The sequence below is a fragment of the Drosophila santomea genome, chromosome 3R (genome assembly GCF_016746245.2).
Source record: "Drosophila santomea strain STO CAGO 1482 chromosome 3R, Prin_Dsan_1.1, whole genome shotgun sequence".
In the NCBI taxonomy this organism is placed as follows: domain Eukaryota; kingdom Metazoa; phylum Arthropoda; class Insecta; order Diptera; family Drosophilidae; genus Drosophila; species Drosophila santomea.
The window spans coordinates 20,576,808-20,594,928 of NC_053019.2; the positions used below are offsets into that span (position 1 = coordinate 20,576,808).

The 18,121-nt window shown below is 46.8% G+C and overlaps 2 protein-coding genes across 5 annotated transcripts; both read right to left on the bottom strand.

The window, feature by feature from the left end:
- Positions 1-9: 9 nt before the first annotated feature.
- LOC120453950 (shootin-1) lies at positions 10-16,776 on the bottom strand. Of its 4 annotated transcripts, none has more exons than XM_039638895.1 (8): positions 16,640-16,776; positions 6,064-6,269; positions 5,814-6,000; positions 5,431-5,749; positions 5,180-5,292; positions 4,927-5,122; positions 4,052-4,415; positions 10-520 (listed from the first exon to the last, which is right to left on the bottom strand). In XM_039638895.1, the coding sequence occupies exons 2-8, from the start codon at positions 6,248-6,250 to the stop codon at positions 336-338; spliced, it is 1,551 nt and encodes a 516-aa protein (XP_039494829.1). In that variant the 5' UTR covers positions 6,251-6,269; positions 16,640-16,776; the 3' UTR covers positions 10-335. The 4 variants fall into 4 exon arrangements, 3 of the variants coding, with proteins under 3 accessions (XP_039494829.1, XP_039494830.1, XP_039494831.1); XM_039638896.2 differs by lacking the exon at positions 16,640-16,776 and adding an exon at positions 6,342-7,449; XR_005616577.1 differs by lacking the exon at positions 4,052-4,415 and adding an exon at positions 4,617-4,838 and having other exon boundaries at positions 382-520.
- LOC120453949 lies at positions 8,102-16,778 on the bottom strand. Its single transcript, XM_039638894.2, has 6 exons — positions 16,640-16,778; positions 13,593-15,388; positions 13,322-13,465; positions 12,372-13,268; positions 10,980-12,106; positions 8,102-10,882 (listed from the first exon to the last, which is right to left on the bottom strand). Exons 2-6 carry the CDS (start codon positions 15,367-15,369, stop codon positions 8,588-8,590), a joined length of 6,240 nt encoding a protein of 2,079 aa, XP_039494828.1. The 5' UTR covers positions 15,370-15,388; positions 16,640-16,778; the 3' UTR covers positions 8,102-8,587.
- Between the last annotated feature and the right edge of the window lie 1,343 nt (positions 16,779-18,121).

Below are 18,121 nucleotides of genomic sequence, written 5' to 3' on the forward strand. Positions count from 1 at the left end.
AAAGTTTATTCAATATATTTTTGTTTGGGTTTTGGGTTAGTAAAACGCGAAAGCTGCCAAAATGAACACATTAACCAGGTCGGTTAAAAGTTTGTTATAAATAAATATTGTCAAGTAGATAATATAAAAGATATAAGATTTGTATAAAGAAAATCCATCCTGAAGTTGGGGCTTAGGTTTAGTAAATTTTAAAATGGCTTCAGTTTCCTCCTCGGAAAGGCACACAATAATACGGTTTGAAAATGCACGGAATGTTCGTTGTTCAGGGACAGCAGGGTCCTGAGATTTGAGACCAAGGTGTAAGAGAGTGGGTGAGAAAGGTGTCAGGAGCAGGATTAAACATCAACTCCACGGGATGAGTGCAGGTCCACGCATATCTTGGAGTTGCGATTCTGCTTCTGACTTATCTCTAGTACTTGGAACATCTCCTTGAGGGCCTCGCTGGTGCCCGTCTTGCGGCGATTGCGCCTTCGCAGGGTCACGCCTCCCGACTTAAACTCACGCATCAGAGCGTCAAGACCTGAAACAAAAGAGGTCAAAGGCAATGAGACCCAGGCTTTGTGACAAAATTACAATAAGTCGCTACTAAAGCCGAACGAACGAGCATGCGGTTAGATGTTAGCATAGGATTCAAGCATATCAGTGGCCCGAGGAGCAGTCAATACTCACCTACGTAATCGAGTAAGCTTGGGACTTTAAAGGACTTTGGGTAGGTGGCAATTGGACATAAATCACGGACAGAGTCAAACGGGTTGATGCCGAGCCAGTGCCATGTCGGGCACTCAGCAGCTGTCACCGCCGACAAATGAAGTTGGACTCTGGTACAAGTCAATGGAAATATACGGTCTCCCATTCCTGCTCAAGATGTGTGTGTTTTCAGTGGGGGTTTTCAGCAGGAGAGGACTGGCAAGACTGGCAGGAATGGCAGGACCAGGAAAAGTGGCGCAATAAAACACGGAAATATAAAACGCACAAATAATAATAATAAGCCATGCCTGGCCGCCCAGTAACAACAATGCGGCTTGCGGTTCTGGGTTCTGGAACGGTGCTACGGCCATGGCCCTTCCTCGTAAAAATAATAAATTGCGTCCTCTACGTCCTCCATCGTCATCATCGTCGTCGAATTTGATACGGTCGGTCCTAGCTTGACAGCTTTGGGCGGGGTAGTGGAAATGGGCCAGGAACCAACATAAAGCAGGGCAAGCGTAAAGTGTAGGAAAAATGTGAGAGCTTCGTTTAAAGCCAAAATTCAGGCGGGTTACCTTGGTGCCGGGCCAAGGAAGCCAGTCAAAAGCCTTTTGCTCCAGTTCTCCGGAAACTCGGCATGGCTCGGCAGAAACTTAAATCAAATTTAAGTTTTCAATGTATCGCCTGAAACCGGAAATGGCACTCAGACGCGCAGAGAGCTTTAGTGTCGAGCAGGATATTGACAAATGTGTGCGCCCCCGCCCACTACGAAACCAAAGACAATTCGTTTAAACCGTACTCTAGCGCACACACATAAGCCCGTAGATTCGGCAAAAAGGCAGGTCATGGAGGTCGCTCGGTCGGTCGGTCGCCCGTAGAAAGTGAAGCTGGTGGCAGGTATCTGGTGGCCATGGCAGCCACGGCAGCCACACCAGCAATGGCAGGCAGCAACTTGTTGTTATGTATACACACAGCACAGCCTGGCTTGGACAATATCAGCATTTCCATTCGCTTCGCCTCGCCTCGCTTCGCTCCATCTCGTTCCGGTGCGGGACGCTTCATTTGTTTTTGCCTTCCCGCCGAGCAGGACGACGAGCTTGACTTGACGAGTGCGGCCAGGACACGAGCAGCGGCTGATGCCTAGCCGTAAAGCTGATGTACGGCTGGCTAGCAGCTCAAACGCTTTACGTGCCTCAAGAGACGCGCGCGCGTTCACCGCTCCACTCCGCTCGCAAGGCGCTACGCAGTTGCATACAGCCAAGTTTTCTATATTTGTGGATATATATCGGAATATTTATATATATATTCGTGGCTGCGTTTTTCTGGCTTCCAACAATAAGCGCGTGATTGATTTCGATTTGAATGTGCGCTCGTTACGCATACGACTCGTGGTGCGCGCCAAAAAGTAGGCAACAGAAATGAAACCAGCGCCAAAACAAAACGGAAACGGAAGTGCTTAGTGACAGTGTGCAGTGTCAGTGAAAGTGCGGGAGTGTGAGTAAGAGTGTGTGTGTGTGCCTAGCATGGCCCTGACATTGCTGTCTTGATCTGAAGTTTTTTCGCCAAGTAAGTGGACGAACCAGGGATTACATGCATAAGATATATCATCACCGCACAGTAATAACCTGTAGCTGCACATTCAGGACCAGCTACTGGATCAATATTTAATATATAGCACGTAGATACATATTTGCCAATGGTGTACATAATGTAATCATGCATATCCTGCCTTGCTGCACACACGCACAAAAGGTTCAGCAACAACGTACATGGGTATATTTACAATTTGATGCGGGTGTATGAGTTGATTTCATTTTCATTGAGCTTATCAGCAAGCCTGTCCTGCATGCGTATGATATGTCTATTCACAAAATGACGATTTAAAGCGTGTTGTGTGTGTACATCTATATTTTATGTTTCCGCCATCCAAATAGATTCGTTCGCACAATTGTTTCATCGTAAAAAATACGTACATTAAACGGCAAAGATGGCCCACAAGTGCCATGTCAATGTAAACACCTTGCCCTCTATAAAGTACACACGTGTATATGTATTTATACTAGTACTATTTACTCAGCTTCGCATTGTCCGTCATATGTATTATAAAGTGAGGACAAATAGACAAGCAATCAGTAAATGCAGCCTTACAGCATGGTAAAATTCAAAGCCTAATTAAGTTTCCACCAGCTTTTCACTGCGAATGAACGCTTGACAAAATCGAGTATCCGAAAGCCAATGGAATTTCTCTACAATGATGTTATTATGGCAAGAGTGACATCTAATTAAAGCTTTTGTCAAACTTTTAAAGCATTTATAAAACACGAAAGCGTTAAAAAGCCTTTATTTAAAAACTGCATAGAAGATAATTATATATCTGAGCTGAAACTGGGCACCGTGCTTCTTGTTCTAATAATTCCAAATGATACCATGCCTAGGGCATCACTTACCGCTGCCTACCGCACCCCTGACCCCCTCAAAAAGCTGCCAGCAAACTTAATTAAGAAGTTGCAGCAGTCGAGAGTGAATGGCACAAGTGAAGGGGAGCGGCGGAAAGCCAGCCAGTGAAAGCCTGCATTGAGCCGTAAAAGAAGCCGACGTGTAGGTAAAATCAATTACAATCGCAGACGGGTTTGTGTGTTGCGTGAACTGGAGGTTGGAGCAGAGGAGCAGGGGGGCAGGAGGGCAGGAGGGAGGCTCAAACGGATGGATGGGATGAGTGGCGTGGGCGTAACTGACAATTGACAGCAACAAGTTGGGCGCTTCAACCAGAGCTCCAGGACACGGCGACAATGGCAGGCACTTGTCAACGCACGGCTGGTTAGGATTAGCCGCAGACACATGGCTGGTAACATGAGTGTGGGGCTGGGAAAATGGAAAATCTCCTGCTGACAGCTTTTTTCAGGCCAATTTCCCGAATTCACGCAGACAATGCTGGCAAACTAATCTGCTCACATCGATTCAGGCCGATAAAGGGCCTAGAACATCTAATAAAGTCTATTCAACTTGTGCATAGTTTTTCGTACTCATGGCTCCAATGAGTTCATCTGACACTCAAGCTCCTTGAAAGGCAAATATTTCAAACAATGGTTGAAAGTTTCTGGCCAGCAGCTCTAAAACTTTATTGAATTGCAAGCCCCTATGAAAGGTTCCTTGAGTGAAAATCGAATGAAGGCTGACCACCAATGACATTGTCGTAAAAGTGTGGGCCAAAAAAGACGCAAAGAAAAGAAAAGGCGTCTTTGGGGGTCATCGGTGTGACATTGACACTTTCTCCCACCCACTGAAACACACACAAGCTCTATGGTGCCTTTGAAAACTGGACAAGTGGAAAGCAGTTTGATTCTGGATCGGATGGATTACATACCTGTTGCAGCCTCGGCCTGTACCTGATGCTTCACATTTTCGATGATCTTGTCGCCGCTGTTCTTGCGCAAGCTATGTCCGGCAATATGGTCACTCAGGCTGCCACCGCCAGCCGCCACCAAGCACCCGAGAGGAAAGAGCTTTCCTGCCATTGGAGGAGGTGGTGGCGGTGGAGGAGGTGGCGGTGGCGGAGCGGCCCCCAGCGACTTTTGCTCAGACTGCTGATAGTGCGCCAGTTGCTCCTCGGCACGATCAGCACGCGTGACTGCCTCGCGCAGCTGCTCCTCGAGTATCTCCAACTTAAGTTGTAATTTTTTTAGTTCATCGTTAGTAGTTTTGGCTATAGCCGCATCCATTAGATTTTGCTACAAATGCAAGAAACAAGAACAAGGGTAGAACGGGGCGGGCGAGCAGGAGCAGGAGCAGGAAGAGATTGGGTAGTGTAGTGTAAGAAGATTAGTAGATCATAGATCATAGAGCATATAGGGGGCAACTAGTTAGTGCATCGAAATCCAGGGTATCGTGGTGAGTGAGTGAAAGCGGCGCACGACAAGCGAGTGGCTTACGTGTCTCGGCAGGTATTTTGATAGAGGACAGAAGAAAGGTTGACCCGGCACCAAGAATAGGGAACAACAACACGCCCAGCTGGCCGCATTCCATGCATTTCTCAGATCGTATTATACATGTGCAGTGGGGGAATCGCCTCCACCAGCTGATCTTGTTGTGATTCAGTTGCTCTTAAAGATGTTCGAGAACGGCTTGAAAATATCAAACACGCTGCGTGTTTGCTAATGGATTGACAGATGGACAGAAGAGATAGTTTGATGGCCATAGATCAAGTGCAAAATCAAAGAGTAACCAGAACTTGGGACTAACCATTTCCACAATGCGCTCGTTGTGCTCTCTGGCCTGCTGCTGCACCTGGTCCTGGATCTGCTCGAACTCCACCTGCTCGTTTAGCACGCTGGACGACGTGCTGGTCCTGGATCCTGGCTGGCCATCGGTCAGATCTCGAGTCTTCGCAGTGAGCTCATCATTGCGCTGCTTCAACTTGATGAGAGCAGCTTCCATTCTGTAACGATATTTATTTTACCTCTCAGTCGTGTTTAGAATATAATAATAAACTCACTTTTGGCTAGTTTCCACGCTCTCTTTCATGTTTTCGGTCAGCAACTTGGCCACTTTGGTCAAGTTACTGTTTTCCGTACGCAGCGCTTCGTTTTCCTCCTCCATTGCGTGTTGCTATGACGAGAATGAGAAAGGAAAGATAATTAAAACCGATAGTCATAGATCATTAAACTGAGAAATCTATTCCTCGCATACACGTTTATACACGTAATATGAATAAGTTCTAGAAGCGGGTTTATCCATCCATCCTACCTGCTCCAATAGCTCGGCCATCTTTTCGTTGGCCTCGTACAATTGCAGCTCCACAGAATTGGTGGAATTTTTGAGAGTCAAAAACTCATCGGCCAGTCGCTCCACCAGGCCGCTGGTGATGGGCACCCCTTCCGAATTGACATCAACCAGACTGTCCAGCTCCTGAGCTCCAATACTGTCAGCACTGTCGGCGCTGCCCGTCTGCAGGATCTTAAGGAGCTTTCGCTTGAGGTCCACGGAACCGAGCACCGGACGTGGAGCTACTGGAGGTGCCTGATCCTGCTGCTTCTCGCGAATATGCTCCAGCTCGCTGGTGAGACTGCAAATGGAGATGTATAATTTAATGAGAAATTTATATCTTCGTTTATGCATTTGCAACGTACTTGTGAATTTGATCGACCTTCATTTTGTGCAACTTGTCTAAAGCGTTTCGTTCGTTGAGAGCCTTGTTGAACTTGGAGCTCAGCTCCTTGATTTGGGTCTCGAAGTTGGTCTGCTGCTGCTGCAGTGATTCCAGTGCAGCGCACATCTTCTCATGCTGAGCCTGCTGCTCCTCCTGCGTGGTTTTATCTGTAGGAGGTTTTTTATGTAGGTAGTTTTTTTATCGGTAAGAATATTTTAAAGTAAACTTACGCGTCTCGATCTCCAGCTTAAGTGCCTTGTTCTCCTCCCGAAGGGCAATGTTATCCTCCAGCAAAGTGAACATATCGTGCTCTGGGTCCTGCTCGTTGTAGTCCGGCTCCCTCACGCGACTCCGACTGCGTGTCTTGGCCTCCTGGGTGCGGAACTTGGCCACCGGAATGCGCCCACGTCGCTCCATTGTTCTGAAGATTTATGACCTGATGGGAGAGTAAAATATAGTTATAATTAAATAGTCTATAGAGGAATATAGGTACAACAACTTTGCTTACGTTTTGCCTGCGCACAAGCCTTAAAGCCAAATCCATAACCTCTTATGCTAAGCAATGCAAATGGAACTTAATGCTGCCATCACCAAAAGATGAATGTTTTAGGTGTGTTGAATGCGATTTGATGAGGGTGATGGGTAAATGGGAATTGCTATGGATGGAAGTGTGTGTGTGTTGCATGCCTCGAATGTGACCAAGTGCTCCTGGGGATGGGGCCCACATTGAAACGCCTTGGAGTTTTACTTTTTGATTTTATTATTTGCTGTTTACAATTTCTTCTTGGTTTCTGTTTAATCTTGCCTTAAACGCCCATTTCTCCTGTCTCCCTATTTTGCCCTGGGTGCCTCATGTGTGTGCTTCTGCCGGGTTTTTTTTTCAATCTTCAAACTTCCTCAATCTTCAGCTTGAACTGCTAAAAATGCAGGACACCAGTTTGCCTTGGTTAAATTAATACCAGAAGTTGGCCGAAAGCATTTGGAATGCCTGCCGAAAGTTGCTACGAAACTAGTTAAAGTGCCACGCCCACTGCTCGATTTAAGCTTATAATGGTTTAGCTTGGCTTTAGAAATATTTGCTTGTTAGTGCAGAAGCGATTCTTTTCGTCCTTTTGCTGGTTTTTTCTTTTTGTTTTGCAATTTTTGTCAATTCTTAACTATTTTAATTTAACTGTGTTTCTGCATTGGTTTTCATGTTTTATTTTTTTTCATTCTTTTGCTAATTACTTATGCGTACAATTTCCTTTGCTTTTGCCGTAAATCAATTTCATATTTCGTCACTTGTAGTGTAAAAATAAAAAAACCTAAAGTTTATACACAAATTCTCGAGTCTAGTAGAACTCATTTTTCTTTTTGCTACATTTGTTAGTTGCCACGCTTTAAATATTTTATATATAAATTTATGAGATTGAGTTTTTGTTTTTGTTTTTCAATTTAGTTGTATGTTTTTTCGTTCAATTTTATAAAAATAACTAATTAAAGGCGGCTTAGAGCTCTTTGTTTTTGCTTTTTCTCTCGTTACCTTGTTGTGTATGCTTCTACGCTTGATTATTCTTTTTTTTTTGTTTAATTTGGTTTAAATAGCTATATATTGGGTTTTATATATTTTTTTGAAATTAATATTACTGTATTTTTTTTCTTTTTACAGCTAATTTTAAGATTTATCTTTGGATAATCATGCTTTGTGTGCTAAATACTTTACATGTCTTTACGAATTTTATATTTTACATTTTTTTTAGTATACGTACGTATAATTTTGTATAAATTAATATTGTTTTAATTCATTTATATATATTTGATTTAATATACGTGAAATTTCTGAGTCGAACAAGAAGCCTCAGATTTGAGATTGGAAATACAGATCTGTTGGGAAGAGAGGGATAATTTTCGTATAGGTTTTGAGCCATTTGCATTGAAAATAGTTAAATTAATGTTGGTAGTTCTTTATAATAAATCAAACAAAACGAAGTTTATAAAGCTTTGTACTGAAAGGTAAAATAAACAAAATTCTGTTTAAAGTCTAGAAAAGTATGATAAGCTACGCACCTAGTTCTAAAAATGATGTCCGCTTTAATTTTAATGTTTAACGAAATACTGTGGGTTTACAAAAATGAATAGTCCATATGTAAATGTACATAAATATATTTCTATACCCAATTTACATTGGGTAAGGCATTGTCAGAATTTGATTTCTTGAAAATGTTTTTCGACATCGTAGATTCAGTTTTACATAGTTTTGCAATTTTTTTTTTGATTTTTTTTTTATTCTTTTGATACGAGTAATGTGTAAATATGTTTATCTTTGAGTTGAATTATGACCAAGTCATAAAAAGGGAATAATCTTAGCTTTTTTAAGGAACGTGTTGTGATACAAATAAAATGGGTAAGTTTTAGGTTTTGCAAAGAAATCTGTGTATAAAAACAAAGAATTTTCGTCTCGACAGATCTATTCATCGTGCAACATATAAGTGTGTGCCATCTACATTGCGACAGATGTATTCCTCGTATTTAACAACTAAATGTGTTAGAGAGACACCTGACATATGCCGCCATGTGTGTTGCAAGATTGACATGTGAAATTTTCAAATGTTCGTTTGAGTTTTGTTAATGACTTCGACACCTACGACCGCGCCTAGTCTAAGGATTGGATTCAAACGATGTTTCCTTATGGATCAGTTTGTGGTTGAATGTTTGCTTCGTTGTGGTTATTGGTTTCATTGCAATCGGATGGTTGCTGGTTGGTGTTATTTTCATCTACATCTCCTCGATAAAACCGCGCAGCTTGTCAATGAATGGGCGGCGGTAGGCTCTCGAATGCGCCATCTCTAGCTTATACCACTTGTCGAACGACTCCTTGGGGATCACCTCGCTCTCGTACAGCACGCTGAACGTGCTGCAGATAGTTTCGCCGGCGGCCATCTCGTCCTCGAACTCGGTCATAAAGTGCTGCTGCAGAGAGTCCACAGCCTCGTCAATGCAAGCGATCTCCAGCGCCTCCTGGGCGTCGATACACAGTCGCAGTAGTGGAGTGCAACTGTTCCGGAAGCTCTCGGTGTTCAGCTGCAGCGGTCTAGAGTTGCCGCCGCTTTTGTTGTTGTTGTGGGTATTTGTCATCACAGTTAGGGCGAAATCACAGCACAGGAATCTAGTGAGCTGCCTCACAAAGTTGTCATTGATGGCTACATTGGTGTTTATGTAGTCGATGGCCATGTCGCAGGACATTGCTAACAGGTGTCTAATCCGCTCTACGTGCTCTACCGGCGAACGTGGAGTTGTTGGCGCCTTAGCTTTGGCATGTCCTTGACTCTGTCCGGGTCCGCTGTCCAGAAAGTAAAAGCTATGCGACTGCACAAACTCCCGATACTTGCGCACGTCGCTCCAGAAAAGCTGACCTCGATCTAGCTTGTAGTCGTTGTGCCACAACTTGCGGGCATAGGCGGCTCCGAATTCATGAACAAAGTAGCTGACGAAGGCGTGCACAAAGCGCTCGGCAAAGAAGAAGTCATCCAGCCAGCGCCGCTGCCAAATATCCTTAAGTTCCAATTGGCCCGAGTGTATGATGGGTCCCAGGAACTCGAATACATATCCCCAGCCGTTTGGTACATCCACCAGCAGATCGGGAAAATCGTCGCCGAACCGAGAGTACGCCTTATCGAAAATATCCTTTTCCACGGCTTCCTTGTCCATTAGGTAAGCAAAGACATTGCCGCAGGCTTGCCGCTGCTGACGCTTCACCGTAGACTTGTGCAGGTAGTCAGTCAGTAAGTAGAGCAAAGTCTTCGATTGTTGCGAGCCGCTATGCGAACGCCATATGCTCAGAACTTCCGGTTGCCAGTCGCGTGTGTTGAGAGCCTCCTCGACAAGCTTGATGATGAGCTCCTGGCATTGCTTACCATCGAATGCGTCATCTACTTCCGCATTGCTTCTGCTACCGCCTGCAGGGGCAATAGCAGTGCCCATGGCCGTCGGAGGCTGCTGATACGGCAAGAATCTGTAGTTTTGCCCCGGTCGTTTCAACAAGGATGTAGGCGGTGGCGCAGTTGATGCATTTACTTGCGTCGAACTGACCGGACGGTTACCGGCATTGCGCCACTGGTAGTGCGAAGAGTTGCCTAGCTTAGCAATCGAATCGTCGGTGGCACTGCTGTTGCTAAATCGCAACTTGCTGGGATCTATGCTCAGGGTGTGATTCTCGTGATGCTGTTTGGTAGGCATCTTCTGCATGAAATAGTTTCCGCCATCGTGACCGTGCTGGTTATGATGCTTTTGCTGCTGGTGATGAGTGGACTGCTGGTGCTGATTCATGCCACCTCCACGCCCACTGCTAGTGCTGTGGTGGGACTGATCCTTAGAGTCGTCGTGCTGCTTGTGCCGCTGACCGCGTCCGGCCTGCTGTCCTGACTGATGCGTTGCCGGCTGATCCCAGTTGCGCAGCCTCAGGTCGAGCACATCTTGCATCATAAACCGCACTCGACTGCTGATCTTAATGTGGACCTGTTGGCGGTGCGACGTTCCTCGGGAACGGTTTATAATGTCCTGGATGCGGCGAAATATCTTCTCAATGCGATCCCTCAGCTGGTATTGCTCCGGCAGACTAGCTTCCAGCAGATGGCCCACTGTGGTCAGTAGCTTGCACATATACTCCAGTTTCTCCTCACACCCGTGTTCGAGTAGCGACTCCACGCAATTGAGAACTCGATCGTTGGTCAGCGACTGCAGCTTGAAAAGCTCGCCGATGAAACGAACAGTACCCCAAGCTCGTCGTCTGAACTGGTATTCCAGATCCTCCATTTCGGCGCGCAGCTCCGCTTTTCTGGCTGGGTCCGAGCACTGGCTGATGCGCTCCATTGTTGGCTGCAGCTTCTTGGACTTTGCGTTGGCATCATTTACATTTGATTCAAACTCATGCTGAATGCGCGTGATCAATGAGCTGGTGAAAAGGGACTTGTTTTCGGCCTTGATTTCGTGGAAAAGTACCTTGCAGAAGCGGGCATATGTGGGTGCAAAGTTTGGTTCACTAATTGTCTTCTCAAAGATCAGCAGCATGACCTGAAATAAATTTATCGACACAATTTTTCAATTAGTTTTCAATACTAATAACATCAACATATTATGTTTAAAGCATATATGTACATATGAAACTTACGTTTGTCATTTTAGCCTCGTTGTCCATCTTAATACTAGACATCTCCTTAAGCAGCACCTCAAAGTTATCCGGCGTAAGTTTATTGAGAATACCGCGCACCTTTTTCAGCACTCCCTCGACGTCGTCGTCTTCATCCTGACCACCGGCCATTGAGACGCGACGCAGAGTACCCGGTTGCCATGCATTCTCGCACTCGGATAGCTTGATCTCCTCCTTAAGAGATAGCTGCACCCGAATGATGTCCGTGTGCCGCTGACTGGAGCTCAGGATTCCACCTCCTCCGCCACTTCCAATGTTGCCCATACCACTGGAGCCGCCCATTTGCTGATGCCCGTCGTGGTGCTTCTTGTTGGGTCCGTGACCACGACCACGCTTACCGGGCACATAGTCCAATGATTCGTTGAAGCTCATATGCTGGTACTGCTGGATGTGCTGGCCGTGACCATGGTGCTGTTGCGGCTGCTGCTGGCGCGACACGAACAGCTGAGAGATGCAGTCGCCTTTCTGGCAGGGCACCAGAGGTGGCTTACGTGAGTCTCTTCGCTTGGAAAGCTCACGTAGGGTTTCAATGCTGTAGCGATAGTTCTTGGGGACCTGGGGAGCGGGACTCGGGCTGGTGCTCTCCGGCTTCAGCCCTTTTTGTTGACTGCTTTTGGGGGATCCCGGTCCCGAGTCGGTTGTCTCATGTACCGGAGAGCTTTTCTTGCTTCCTGCTCCCTTCTCTCTAGAAATTAGTTCGCCAACTTTGGGAGCACAGTCCACATTATCTGCACTCCTGCTGCTTTGAGAAGAGTCGTCCTCCGCCGCCTTACTAATCGTGGAACTCGACCATGTGGAGCTGCATATGAAACCTGTGTCGTGGCGTGGCTCCTCATGAAAATCACCGAACTTGATTTCGACCTCGACATTCTCTGCCGTATTAGCCACTTCCACAGAGCTCACCGGAACTGGCTCATCTTCCTCGCAAACGGAGCTACTACTGTTGAGGAATTGCAGCTGATGCGTCTCCGAGGACGCGACAGATGTGTTGGGGCTGTCCAAGAACTTGGCCACAATCTCTTCGTTGGCTAAATGCTTCTCCGACTTTCCTCCGGTAATATTCGACATGCTGTCGTCTTTGCTGTCAGCTGGGAAAAAAAAAAACAGTTTTATTTTTAAATTGAACTAATGCAAAGTATCGCCTTGTGACGAAATCATAAAATCTATTCATTATCACGAAAAATCCAATTCTTGGAAAATCCAATTCCCAAAAAAAAGGCGCGCACAATTTACAGCTGCGAGCATAAGGTTTCTGCACAGATTCTATTCGGTATATAAACAGCTATCGATAATTTCGCGGAAAAGAACAAGAAGACCGTTTTTTTTTTGTTTCTTAAATAATTTTTTACTCACATTCAGGATCGCTGTCCACCTCAGCTGCGATGTCATCCTCATTATTGTTGTTGTTGCTCGTCAATTGCTCTTTGGGACTGAGCATGGGTTTTTTGTCTCTTAGAATAGAACTTACTTTACGATTATTACTAGTTGCACTAAGCGTATCAGTCGTCGGTTGCGCCGTCGCCTTGTCATCGACAGCCGCCGTTCCTTGTTTGGTTGTGGGTGCTGTTGCCGTGGTTGTGGTCAGTGTGGTTATTGATGTTGTGGTCACTGTGGCAGCATTGTTGTTAATTGTGTTAATTTCTGGCGCGGCGTTGCCATTGCCATTGCCATTGCCACTGGCCTTGCCATTGTTGTTCTGGCCTTGAGTGCTTGTGGTGCTTGTTATCGAGGATTTCTGTTTTTTCTTCTCTAACTCCTTGGCCCGTTTTTGGGCCTTTTTCTGCTTCTTGGAGCTAGTAGTGTTGGTTATGTTTGTGGTGCCGGCTAGCAGCGTAACGGCGGCCGAGATTCGTGAAGCAGTCGGTGGTAATGCTGCAGTTGATGGTCTTCCTGGAATCTGCTTTCCCTGCTGCAGATTGTTAACAGGCTGCTGTTGAAGCTGTCTGGATGCGTGGGTCGGTGTCGATGCTGTCGACGAGGAGGCACCCGAGCTGGTCGTTGTCGAGGTGGCGGCTTGAACACTCGACTTTCTGTTGGGTGAACCCGCTGTTGTCTTAGCCGGCGCTGGAACAGCTGTGGTAGCTATCGACTTGGTTGGCTTCTGCTGGGCGACACGCGAAGCTGGTGGCGGTGTCGAGGGTCCAGCGGGTGTTAGCATCGACTGGCCTCTGGACAGGATGGAGATGCCTGGGCATCCGCTGGCTGCTGCCTCAGCAACGTCATTCGCAATGGATGTGGGCGTAGCTGTACCTGCGAGCAATGAATTTAGTCGACGTTAAAGTATTAAACTTCACAATGCATACTTTGTTTGTTGGCCGATTTGGGACGCTGCTTTCTGGCTTGCTCTTGGAAAAGAACTGGCTGCTGAGATGCGTCGGTGGCATCGGGCAGATTTAAATCCGATTGTATCAGCGGCAGGCTATCGTGGGTCTCCGTGACATTGTCCACTGCAAGAGGAATCATTAAAATTTTGACACTATATTTCTAACATTGTTTTGAAAACGATACTAAGATGCTTTACTTCGATTACAAATTCGTTACTTAAATAAAATATGGCCACTTTTATGAACTCACCGTCACTGTACTGCCAGAAGCTTAGATGGTCTTCTGTGTTCCCCGAATGGGCGAGAATGTCTTTCACAATAACGCTGATCTGATCCTTATCCGTTGTTTTTGGTGTTGGTGATCGGGTGACAGATTCCGGACCCACAGATTCTTCGCTATACAGCGCCTCTGGCGCCACCTTCTCCAAGGAAACGGACTGACTAATAGAAGTCGCCGACTTCACAGTCTGCATCTGCTGATCGACCATTGCGCCAGACAACAGCGATGACGCCGAGCCAGAGTCCATAAGGATGGGCGCCTGGTACAGGCACATGGTACTATCCGAGTCCAGAGCTGTATCCAGAGCTGTGTGCTGTGTTAGTGTCGAGTTTGAGTCCTTTTTTATAAAAACCGATCTTTTCCATCCATCCATCACATTCTCCATGGTATCAGGATGGATGATGGGAATGGCGTATTTGCGCTTGCATACCTTATCGCTGTTGGCCCCCAGTTGCGGTGCTGCTGTTACTGGAGGAGTTGGAAGCGAGGTGGTTGAAAAGCCACTGGCCACCGCGGGAACTCCAGTCACACTTGGGACACTAGGTAAGGTGGTGGCGCTGTTGCTCTGCAAATGCGGAGCAAATGTATGCAATCCACCCGGCGCTTGAGGTGGCGGAGCCGGCATTCCAGCCGGAGCCAAAATGGGGGTCGTCATCCCGGCTGGCGTTCCCAATGCCAAACTGGGCATATAGGTGTGCGGCGGCAGATGGAAAGCAGCAGCTCCGTTCAGGGCACCGCTGCGCGAGTTCATCATGGGAGCCACAGTGGTCGGAGCAGGACGTTGGGCATTTCCCGGTGCCATGGCATAGGTGGTAAAGTAGTTGGCATGCTGGGCGGTGGGTGTAGACCTTTGCCCTCCGCGCATATTGCCACGATGTGAATTGGCACCGCTAACCACATTGTTTCCAGCAGTTTGAAGTTGGTAGTAAGTTATCGTCTGCGCTTGGCCAGCTCCCGTTGCACCGCCTGGACCTTGTTGTTGACCATTTGGCGGAAGCGGCTTCTGTTGTGAATGAGGTGGCGGCGCAGTCGCATAGAATGGAGCTCCAGCCGCTCCGTTAGTGGGAAAGGTCACAGCAGGCTGCATGCCCATCAGAGGTCCGGCCGGATTAAAGGGTATATAGGCTGCGGAAATGTAGGGAGCAGCCGCTCCGCCCGCATTTCCGCCGGCAGGTGCGATCAGGCCAGCTGATTGTGGGAAGTGGGGTGGTAGAGTTGGGTTGCTCAGGGCACGGGATAGATTCGCCCCAGGCGCCACGCCATTTGCTCCACCATGATGACCACCACTAAGTGGATGTACCAACGAGTTGGAGCTGGCGGCGGCGCTCAGTTGGAGGGCAGCGCCGCCGCCATTGGCATTGTTGTTAACCGCCGCGGAATGGGCGGCGTAGGACGGCTGGGTCTTGTAGTAGATGACCGGCTGATGATGCGCCTGGGCCTGGGCTTGCACCTGTTGTTGTTGCTGCTGTTGCTGTTGGATGTGCTGCTGGAGATGGGCGGCGGCGGCTGCTTGTTGTTGGTGTTGCTGTTGCAGCAAGTGTTGCTGCTGGTGGTGGTGCAGACCGCTGTGGTTCGGGACGAACACTGTGTGGGACTGCTGTTGCTCCTGCTGCTGCTGTTGCTGCTGCTGGAGGTGATGGTGATGCGAGTGCGCCGCCTGGTGATGCTGGGCTTGATGGTTGTGGTTCTGCTGATGTGTCGACTGTGGCCTGGTTCCCTTCCCACCCCCTCCCTGTTGTGGGAACATAGGAGGACCTTCGATGGATCTGCACACGCACACAATCGCACGGTCACACGCACAGGCACAGGCACACACGGAGAGTTAAGAAAACCGCGGCCGGAGCAAAACAGATGTACAAATCGTAATGTTAGTAAGATGGAAATGAAAGTGAAAATGAAGATGGTGATGGCGATGTGGGGAAATGCTTGGCGTATTAGGGTTTCAGTCAAAGCCGTGAATACATGCGAATGAGAGTTACATCAAATGTGTGAAAAAGCAACCAAAAATCAGCATGCAAATCAGCAAATCATGTGTTTAGATCTTATGACTAAGGGCTATTTAACGAATGCACTCCCTCTTTTACCCCTTTGTTTGTCGCAGTTTCTTTCAATCAATTGAGCTCTTTAATTGGAATGTGGTGTATGATGTCACTCGCGGCACGGGTATACATCCAAAAATGCTTTCGAAGATGGCTCGACACCTTATCGTCCGGTTTTATCAATGGACTAGTCACTTGCGCAGCCCAAAAACACCTAGATAGGTGACACACAGTAACAAGTGGCGCTATTAGTCAGTACTGGCCTTAAAGCGGAACAACACAAAGGCAGCCACAAAGAAGCAGCTGCCAGTGGGCGTGGGAGGTGAGCTATGGTCTGCTGTCGTCTGTATGGCTACAACCAGTTTGGCATTCCGTCAGCACTTTCAACGGCACAGTGGAGACCGCCAGAACTAGATCACTTAAAAGTGTTTACGATATGACTTTTTCTTTAGTTTTGATACGACCAAACGGAATTTCATTGTTGTTTTGTTAAGCAAGCGTACAACGCTGATTGATAAGAATATGCATAAGAATATGAAGACAAACATTGGCCAGTATTCACTGTGATGTGCTCTCTGCAGCTCTCTGCTGGCCTAGAAAACGCAACTCCGCTGCAGTTTGCGGACAAACACCTCCATGCCAAAAGAAACCTGTTTTCCAGAAGAAGTTGGCGATGCAGCTCGAGTTCGTGCCTGCCTCTTTTCACTCGATGGCTCGATGGCAAGGAAAACGAAAACCTGGCTGGCAGATAGGTTCACTTGTTTCATGTTTGTTTGTAAACAAAACCAGTTGGACCAAAGAGTGGGTGCTGCTCTAATTGGGGCCGCGATCGCTTATTGGGAGTGCATTCGTACTGAAGATAGTGTGTACTGGTAGGGTGAGCATTAAACTAATAAACCAACAAGTAATGCAAATTGTTTAAACAAGCAAACCAAAACTCGGATGGGAGTGAGTTGTAAGTCAGATTTTAAAACTTACCGCTTCCTGTGCTGCTGGTTTTCTTGGAGATTCCCAACTATTCTAAGTGTATTCGATAAATCCTATTGCTTAGTTTGCCAACTCAGGGCCAGTGATAACGTTGAGATCCTAAGGTGGACCTGCCTTAAGCCTATCCGGCTTCACTTGACACCTGGTCAAGCTCTACGCCTCCTCCTCCTGCTGCTTATTTGCTCCTCCGCTGACAATACGATTTCTTCCTACTTCCCGTGGACACTCGTCGTCGTGGTGATTGGCTCTATCCGGAATACTCCAATAGCTCAGATATTCCATGTATAAAAATACGCCAATTCTACGATGCACATGCACATCCACATTGGTGCAGACGGACGAGGGGCACGTACACGTACATGCGTACAAAAATATACAAAATAACGTACGGCTAGTGCTAAAATTTCACGGTAATTTGTTCTGTAATTAAAGGCGTTAGAGGAAGTTAAAACGAATGCTTAAATTTTGCAATTACGAGGAATCAAAATTACAATTTGATTACAATACTCTGAAATCCCGTGCAGCGCCTGCTACGAATTTATTCCCTCTCCTTGTCCAGCTGAGCAGCCTCAGCCCCGGATTGAGAATGTGAAATGGGCAGGCAAGTGCCAATTCGTTTTTGAGGTTGCTGGCAAGGGGAATTCAGTTTTTCACTTTTCAACTTTTTCACTTTTTCAGCTAATAGTTTTTCCTGCGAATGCGAGGCGTTGGTTTTTGTTTTTTTTGCCGTTTTGTCTTTTCGCCGTTCGCTTTTTTTTTTGCGCTCTCTCTGTCTCTGTCTGGCCGTCAGTACTTACCGTTCCGCTCCTGCTCGCTCGCACGCCCTCTCGCTCGCGCACCACACACAAAAACTGAGGAAGGAAACAAAAAAAAATGCAGTTCCACGCGGGGAACACGCCAAAAAGTTGCTCTGGCACTGCGCCTTTACATCAGTGCATCGTCTGCTTCACCTCGTTATGTATACGCGGCTCACTATCTGTTACAAACAATTTTGTAATGTAAATAGTCTGCTGAAACACGTCCGTTCCGTTTGATGAAATCAGAGTGACCGTTGCGCATAGAGATGAAACACAAATCGATGGCGGCAGCATCGATGTCTTCGCAGCGAATATCGATTGTGAAAGTTCCAGAAATATACCGCATTTGAATGGAATAGCTTAGTGCGTCCTCAAACCTTGGTTGAGAACTTTGATTCATGTTATAATCTTTCACATGCGCAGAATTCGTTTTCCATTCCATTCGCAACTTCCGGATTACCTCCCCTTAATGCTCTTAGACTCCCCTCCATGGAGAAATTGCAGTGTTTACGCGCTTGTAGTAAAAGTTTTGCGCTTTCTATTTTGCCGGATGCGCAACGCCCCCTTCCTACATAATCCTCTACTCGTCACCTTCACCTCACTCTAGTATCCGTTTTTCCGATGCTATTCCCTTGTCTACTTATTATTCCTTATCTTACTATACACTATGGCTAAA

Bases quoted from the DNA above. Each gene is read 5' to 3' on its own strand.
- LOC120453950 (XM_039638895.1), bottom strand. From the start codon at position 6,250: ATGGAGCGACGTGGGCGCATTCCGGTGGCCAAGTTCCGCACCCAGGAG. The intron at 5,750-5,813 runs GTACGTTGCAAA...CTCCATTTGCAG, and splicing joins AAGGTCGATCAAATTCACAA to TCTCACCAGCGAGCTGGAGC. The intron at 5,123-5,179 runs GTGAGTTTATTA...ATATCGTTACAG, and splicing joins AGCGTGGAAACTAGCCAAAA to AATGGAAGCTGCTCTCATCA.
- LOC120453949 (XM_039638894.2), bottom strand. From the start codon at position 15,369: ATGTTCCCACAACAGGGAGGGGGTGGGAAGGGAACCAGGCCACAGTCG. The intron at 13,466-13,592 runs GTGAGTTCATAA...TTCCTCTTGCAG, and splicing joins CTTCTGGCAGTACAGTGACG to TGGACAATGTCACGGAGACC. The intron at 13,269-13,321 runs GTATGCATTGTG...CATTGCTCGCAG, and splicing joins CAAATCGGCCAACAAACAAA to GTACAGCTACGCCCACATCC.